This window comes from Chelonia mydas, chromosome 4 (genome assembly GCF_015237465.2).
Source record: "Chelonia mydas isolate rCheMyd1 chromosome 4, rCheMyd1.pri.v2, whole genome shotgun sequence".
Lineage (NCBI taxonomy): Eukaryota > Metazoa > Chordata > Testudines > Cheloniidae > Chelonia > Chelonia mydas.
The window spans coordinates 136,426,819-136,435,204 of NC_057852.1; the positions used below are offsets into that span (position 1 = coordinate 136,426,819).

Sequence of the window (8,386 nt, forward strand, 5' to 3'; positions counted from 1 at the left end):
TAGGTTGGATATTAGGAAAAACTATTTCACTAGGAGGGTAGTGAAGCACTGGAATGGGTTACCTAGAGAGGTGGTGGAATCTCTATCCTTAGAGATTTTTAAGGCCTGGCTTGACAAAGCCCTGGCTGGGATGATTTATTTGGGGTTGGTCCTGCTTTGAGCAGGGGGTTGGTCTAGGTGACCTCCTGAGGTCTCTTCCAACCCTAATCTTCTATGATTATGTAGCTTTTACAGAGCAAGAAGAAATCACTGAACTCACCGCCTGTAGGGTGGAAAATGGCAGCTGTATAACAGCGTGATGCAACACTAAGCAGCAGTTTAGTAGAGGAAGTGATGAAGAATGCCATGCCCAGCTGTAAATGCAGTGGGCACAATTAAGAATGCAGAATATTGGCCATGCCTCTGCAGCTAACTGCCTTACGTGTGTGAATATAAATGGCCACGAGTGGTTGGGACTTTGCTTTTACATCTCATTTAAAATATGTTACCTCCTCCAGCATCTTGCCCTCTAGCACCAGGCTGGAGAATTGATCCAGAATTAGGCCCAAGTGCCTGCTGCATGACCACTCGAACGTCACACTTCTTTGCACTTTTATAGCAGCTTTCAGCCAAAGAGCTCAATGTGCTTTACAAATATGAACATTACCAACCTCCCTGCAAAGTGAGTAAGTGCAATCAGACACATTTAAAAGTACTTGCCCAAGGGTAACACTGTGAGTCACTGGAAGAGCCAGGAATAGTACGTAGGAGCCTTGGTTTCCAATCACCCAGCACTACCATTCTACAACATAAGAACATCAGAATGGCCAGACTGGGTCAGACCAAAGGTCCATCTAGCCCAGTATCCTGTCTTCTGACAGTGGCCAATGCCAGGTGCCCCAAAGGGACTGAACAGACAGGCTATCACCAAGTGATCCATACCCTGTCACGCAATCCCAGCTTCTGGCAAACAGAGGCTAGGGACATCATCCCTGCCCATCCTGGCTCATAGCCATTGATAGATCTATCTTCCATGAATCTATCTAGCTCCCTTTTGAACCCCGTTATAGTACTGGCCTTCACAATACCCTCTGGCAAGGAGTGCGTTGCGTGAAAAAATTCTATCTTGTGTTTGTTTAAAACCTGCTACCTATTAATTTCATTTGGTTAATTAATTTAATTTATTTCAACACTACTTCACCCTGCAGATAACGTCAGTTCATTGCACTAGATATGGCTCAATCTGAAATGCTGGTTATGGCACATGCTGCAGACATCAAGCACAGGTAGGGACTTCCTCTCCCAGAAAACTTGCTCTGACATTGGCTTGTCGGGTGTATTCACCTCACCGCTCCGTGCCTCAGTTTCCTCATTTATAAAATGGGGATAACAATACGCACTTCTTTTTTCAAGTGGTCTGAGATCCACTGATGAAAATCTCAGGATTATTATTATTGTTATTATGCTCTATAAAGATAAATCATTATGCATTATCATTTTGAGGCACCTGGCATTGGCCGCTGTCGGAAGACAGGGTACTGGGCTAGATAGACCTTTGGTCTGACCCACTAGGGCCATTCTTATCTTCTTCTTTTAAAAGTTGGTTGCTTAAAAAATTCCACTGGCTTTTTTTTAACCTGCTCAGTATGTGGCGAGTGTGGCCGAATGCCCGCACTGCACTGCCCCGGGTGTCTGGCACATCTCCCTGGGAAGTGGCACAGTAAAACACCAGAGCTTGGTGAGAGAATCTCAGCCCTGCACAGAACCCTGCTGTCACACAAAAGCTGTGATGGGTGTGAGCAGGGAAGAGGTTGGATCTTAGGGTTGGATCCTGCACACAACATCTCAGAGAGGCTGGACGTGATCCTGTGCTGGGCAGATGCAGAGCAATGCAAGGTATATGAGCAGGATAGGAAATGCAAAAGGGACCTCGGCGTTACTGGCTGCCTAGCTCCAGGCAGAATCCTATCTCACACCTGGTGAGTGAAGGAGACAGCAGGCAGGGAGCTGTCATATGCTAAAGATCAATGCCAGGGATTTAAACCTAATATTTCACCTTATTTGTACCCAGCTGTCCCTATTGTTTAGACTTCCACTGGAGTGCAATAACCTTGCACAACCTGCTGCATGCACAAAGATTTGCAGAATCAAGAGGAAAATAAGTGCTAAGTATTAATTAATTATTATTATTACTGTATGGGCTCCTTTAATAATCTAATGCTACTGGTGGAATTAAACGCCACAGCCTGTCTTCTTCTTTCCCTTCCGGTGGAAATCTCCTCAGGGTTAGAGGAGCCAGTGCTCTGAAGAGAGGACTGATAGCTCAGCGGTTAGGCATAGGGCATCTGCCCAAGCTGTGTTAGCCCTTAGTCCAAGTCCCTGCTCTGCTCTTGGCTGTATGACCTTGGGCTAGTTGCTCTACTTCCCCATCTGTAAAATGGAGCTAAAGCATTTCTCTGTGTTATGAGGTTAAATACATTACAGATTGTGAACAGCTCAGCTACTACAGTAAGGAGGGCCCTACAAGTACCCCAGATAAACAGCAATGCTGCTGAGCTCGGCCTCCTCTGTGGCTGAGAGGAAGCCAGAGGTGATGGAAATGTCATCAGGCTCTTTGAGTCACTGTGGTTCTCAGACTTGTACTGGTCACCCCTTTCATCGCAAGCCTCTGAGTGCAACCCCCCTTATCAATTAAAAACACTTGTAAATATATTTAACACCATTATAAATGCTGGAGGCAAGGCGGGGTTTGGGGTGGAGGCTGTCAGCTCATGACCCCCCATGTAATAACCTCGCGACCCCCAGTTTGAGAACCTCTGACCTAGACCCAGTGTTTCTATTTTAAACTATCCTCCTTCCATTGTATATACTGATTGTGCATCTGGATCCAAATGCTCCCTGACCCAAATACACACATACTTCAAACCAGGCGGGGGGAAGCAATGTACTCTTTGCTGTGCTGGGGAATGAAAGCCAGTAAAGGGAAATGATTGAGATGTTTTTGTTCATTGGGAATCTGCTTGTTAGCTGTTAATCAAATGACACAGGCACAATCCCTCCGCAAAGCAAATGCAGAATGCCCGCAGAGGCTTAGTTAAGTGTAAAAATCCCCCTCAGAAATGGGGGCAGGGAATAACAAACCCAACGTCTTTCATGCTTCTAGAAGAAACAAGAGCAACAAAATACATACACATGGCAGGGGGAAAATAGCATAAGGTGAATGGGAGCCTGGGGTGATGTAAATCTGGAATAACAGCTCCCCACATTGGGAGGAAAGTCAAAGCGTTTAAGGAATTGCATAATTATACGGTGGAAAGTCTATTCCCTCAGGGCCTGAGCCTGAGAGGCGCTGAGCCCTTTACTCAGTGGGTGTTGAGCATCAGACCCTAAGCATGGTACCCCCTTTGTGTGCCTGTACCGCTGGGAACACGCGTTTGTGAATGCACGGACAGTGTGTGCAGGAAATAGGTGGTTAGTTCCATGTGCACTTGGTGTGAGTGAAAGATGCCATGGGAGGTGTGGCTATGATTGAGCTGGGGATTGGTCCTGCTTTGAGCAGGGGGCTGGACTAGATGACCTCCTGAGGTCCCTTCCAACCCTGATGTTCTATGATTCTGTGAAAGCTCTAACTGTGTGGGTATAAATATACAAATACCTCACTTCGGTTATCTCCATACATAAATACACCCACTGGGCTGAGCCATGATTCACATCTATAGCTGCCTGGCCTACATTTCCCTCTCTCTCCAGCTGAATAAGCTGAAAGCCAAGCTGGGATCCCCCCCAGCAGCCTTAAGAGGCTCCTCCATCAGGGAACCCCAGCTCCAGCTGTTCCAGCTGGGGGAAGAAGTCGCCCGCTGCCCCCCTGCCTCTCACGTGCCCGTCCTCCAGGGGCCGGGGGGAGGCTGGCAAGCTGCCTCCAGCCTCTTGGGCTCTCCCCTTTCCCCTCCTGGGGCGGCAAGCCCAGGTCGGCTGAGCAGAATTGGCAGCCTTTGGGGCGGCCGGCTCCCCCTGACCCGCAGCGCCCCGGCTGCTGCTGGGTGTTATTGTTATTGGGGAAAGGGAAAAGGGGGGGGGGGGAGGGATGGCAACACGTCACAGGGAGAGATTTCCTTATTGGGACTCCCTAGCCTACATCCTGAGTCCATCTATGGGCATTTACGTCACCGCCCGCCTGGCGGGGGACTCCAGAAAAGGAAGCGGCGCGGCGCGGCGGAAGAGCCGAGCCAGCCCCGCTGCAGGTATAAAAGCGGCCGCGGCGCCGGCAGCCCGGAGGACCCGCAGAGCCCCGCGCAGCAGGCGGAGCGCCCCTGCCCCGAGGCCGCCGGGCACTGGCCTGGGACGGGCGCCGCCGCCGCGGGGCGCAGGGGCTGGAGCCGCGCTGGGGAGCGGGGCAGAGGGGCTGCCGCGTTGGGGACTTTCCCGTCCGCCCCCGAGCCTGGGCTCGCCGGAGATGTTGGGCGTGATGGATTTCTCCTGCCAGGACCCGCTCTACTGCAAGTACCAGGAGAGCTGCGAGCTGAAAGCCGGAGAGCAGCCGGGCTCGGGCCCGCCGGAGCAGCAACTTCTGGCGGGGCAGCAGCCGGAGGCGGCGGCCGATTTCCCCGGAGGTAAGAGGGACCCCCCCCCACAGGCTGATGCCTTCAACCTGTAGCCAAGCAGGAGCCGGGGGGGAAGGGGGGGGGTCCGGCTTCCAAGCAGCTGAAAGCCTGCAAAGGAGCCTCTGGCGTTGAAAGAGGACGAGGGCTCTTCGCGGAGGGAAGGTGGCCCTTGGTCGTGGATCCAAAGCTGACCCAGGCCTAGGAGGGTGGGAATCGGGCTGGGGCCACGTCGCTGCCCCGGGGCCCCTCGTCTTTAGAAGCAAAGCGGCGTGTGCGAGGCAGAGAGGTGTTACATAACCCCGGGGTGCTCCATAGCTGCGGGGTGAGTTTCTGCAGGTCCCGCTCTGGCGTCGCTATTTGGGCAGCCCGTTCTGTATCCCCCGCCCCCGAGCCAAGCGATGTCTATAACCGTCTTTCCTCCCCGCTTTTAATTCCCAGGTGACTTCATGGGGTCCACAATAAACGGAGAGGCTGCAGACTACTTCTTCCTCGGCGGCCAGCCAGTCCCCTCGCTCAGCTACACCGGCAGCTTTTTCATCAAGGCAATGCCGGAGCAGCCCCACGACCAGGAATCCCTCTTCAACTTAATGTCGGGCATCCTGGGCCTTTCTCCTTTCCCTGGCTCCGAAGGCCACCAAAGACAACTGGACTCTCTTTACTCGGTCCCAGAAGCCATTCAGAACCACTTGGACCTTTACTCCAGCTGCCAGCCGGAACTGAATATCTCTGTCCAGCCCCCCTTCGCTGAGCAGGGCTACCCGGGCTTCCCCACCCTGGAGAATGCGCCCCAAGTCCAAACCTCCCCGAGTTTAGGAAGCTCCTCGCAGTGTCTCTTTGAGGCAAAACTGTTGGAAAACAAGCAGGACATTAAGATTCCCCCCATGGCTCCATCCCTGGACAAGTTTAAGGTTTCCTGCTCCCAATGGGAGCCACTCGCTCAACCTCAGAACTACTTGCCAGATGGCTACCCGTCCTCTGAGTCCTTCCAGCCCCAGGAAAGTAGCCAGGCCATGTTCCACCCCCTCGGATCCAAAATCGAAAACGCCTTGTCCGTCAGCTGCCGGGCAGAGCTTAACAGCCTGTCTGAAGCCCCCTTCAGCAACAACTTGGGTTCCGGTTGCGAGCCCGAAAGTTTCCAGAATCTCGGCAGCCAGGGGCAAATCCCCGGCGACTTCGGGGAGGCAAAGATCCACAACCTCCCACCGCAGTTAATGCACCAGTTCGAATCCTCCTTGGCTCAACCTGAGGCCGTTCCAAGCTTAATGAATCCAACCGAGCTCCTCCACCCCCACCATGCCCCGTCAGTCCCCACCGCAGACTTCCTGGCCCATCCTTCCACCTCCTCGGCCACCGCTTTAATCTCCACCAACCCCGACGTCCTACCCGAGCCAAAGAAGAGAACCCGCAAGAACAAATGCTCCTCCAAATGCTTCTGCCCCAAGCCCCACGAGAAATCCTTCGCCTGCCCCGTGGAGACCTGCATCAGGAGCTTCGCCAGGTCGGACGAGCTCAACCGGCACCTCCGGATCCACACCGGCCACAAGCCTTTCCAGTGCCGCATCTGCCTGAGGAACTTCAGCCGCAGCGACCACCTCACCACCCACATCCGGACGCACACCGGGGAGAAGCCCTTCTCCTGTGACATCTGTGGCCGCCGGTTTGCCAGGAGCGACGAGAAGAAGAGACACAGCAAGGTCCACCTGAAGCAGAAAGCAAGGACCGAGGAGAAGCTCAAAGGCCTCGGCTTCTATGCGGTGGGGCTGTCGTTCGGGACACTCTAAAGCCCAACGGGGAGCCCTGGTTGATGTCGTTTTCTGGGGTGAGCCCGGCCGCCCCTGGCTGACGGGATCGGGCTGGAGAGCCCACCTCCACATGGCTCCCGGGTGGCCGTGGCAAAGATCGTGACAATTGGTGGTGGGCAGGGATCGCTTCCTCTGCCGCGTCCTTCTGCCCAGGAGAGAAGGCGCTTTGGATGTACATAAGTGAAAGGCACCACCCCTGTCACGATGGGCCCCAGGGGCCATGCCCAATCGCGTGTGCACGGTCCCTGCCGGAGCAAGCCAAGAGGTCTGGGGTGAAGGAGGAATAATCCGCGCTGCCGGCAGACGCGCTGTTTCAGCACCGCGCGGCGCGGACAGCTCCGGGGAGCGGCGCGGGGCCAAAGGACACTTGCAAACTGCGGCTTAACTTCGGTTTCAAAGAGAGAAACGTGCCTCAAGAAATCCCGCCCACGCCTGAGGCGAAGAACAAGCTGCATTTGTTAGGGCTGCATTTTTAATAAACTGAATCCGATTTAGCTTGCCAAGCACTTTAAACGAGCTCCCTGAACAAGCCATCGTAATAGACAGGTTCTCATGTCGAAACTGCACCAGAAATGACTGTTGGAAAAAACCAAAATGGATGCGATCAACATGACCGACTGAGGCGTGAATAACTGAAGACAGGTGTTATTATTTGACCAACTCTGGTTTATAATATTTTGTACATAACTATGGCTTTGGGTGGGGGGTCGTCCCTCCCCCTCCCCATGTAAATATTTTCCTCTTTGTAAAAAAACTGAACCTATCAGGAATATTACAAAGCTGTGTTTATTTTTGCAATTAAAGTTTGTTCTACTCTAGAAATCCTTCCTGCATTTTTTTTTCTTTTTAATCCCTATAATGTTGCATGTCAATAAAGCTCAATATTCTACAGAGATGGGAACCGCATCCCAGAGGGACCGGTTCTGTTAACTGTACTGCACCTAACTCCGCAGACTGGCCCATTGAAATCAGTGAGGAGTGAAGTACTAATCAGCATGCTGAAGGCGCTAGCAGAATCTACCCCAGGGGAGTTAAGAACTTGCCCAAGGTCACATCCCATCAGTGGCAGAGTCAGGAAGAGAACTGTTTCCCATGCTGTCTCCTGTACCTGAAGCAACTCTAAATAAAATGGTGGTTTTACAAGGAGACTTGTGGTGGTCCCATTAGGATTGCCTAGGAGGGAATATGAAATGAGCCAGCAGTCAGCCAGTACTGAATGCAAAGGGCAGGTATGTACCCGGATCACTCAGCAAGAGTAAGCTGTGGGCAACATTGCATCATTAAAGGTCTGCTTTTGGTGGCCACAACGGGCGTGTATCAGCTCCCTGCCAGCGTTGGAGCCAAAGCCCAGTGGAGTCCCTGAGTATCTTCCCATAGAGTTCAGTGGGCTTTGGATCATGCCCCCAAAGGAGCCCAGAACTTTGTCAAGTCCTCCAGATAACAGACCTGTTGCTGCAGGTCTGAGACTGACTGGGAGAAAACCCTATCCACCCCCTGGTTGGTGGAGCTGGGCCACCCATGTGTCTGCCCCACTGAAAGCAGAGGGGCGGGAGAGGGAGCTTAAAAGGTGGACCCTGCAGCTCAACTGGAGGGGACATGGTGAAGGAGACAGACGTGCCCTGGCTATTGCTGAGTCCCACGCCTGAGGACAAGCCCTGCAGCACCGAGGACCCAGAAGGACTGCAGGGTCAACCAGTCGATGGGAGCACAGAGGAGCTGCTGGGACTGCTGCAGGCCTTGTACCCCCGGGAGATGGAGGATGCCCATGAGCTGAGGTACACTGAAGCAGGGTCATAGGAAGTAGCCCACAGACACCAGATGATAGTTCAGATGTGTGGCCAGAATGCTGGTCAGCTCGTTGTGGTGTGATTCCCAGCTGACCCAGTGGGGGAGCCCTCCTCCACTGTCAGAGCCCTGGGCTGGGACCTGGTGGGCCTGGGTCCCCCTCCTCCCTGTGCCCACCCCACCCCTGGGGTGGCTGCCTGCCTGCCTTAGGCCAAGAGG

The 8,386-nt window shown here is 53.4% G+C and overlaps 1 protein-coding gene across 1 annotated transcript; it reads left to right on the forward strand.

Annotated features, from left to right (window-relative positions):
* Window positions 1-4,264: 4,264 nt before the first annotated feature.
* EGR4 (early growth response 4) lies at window positions 4,265-7,204 on the forward strand. Its single transcript, XM_037896443.2, has 2 exons — window positions 4,265-4,589; window positions 5,019-7,204. The coding sequence occupies exons 1-2, from the start codon at window positions 4,433-4,435 to the stop codon at window positions 6,359-6,361; spliced, it is 1,500 nt and encodes a 499-aa protein (XP_037752371.1). The 5' UTR covers window positions 4,265-4,432; the 3' UTR covers window positions 6,362-7,204.
* Window positions 7,205-8,386: the final 1,182 nt, after the last annotated feature.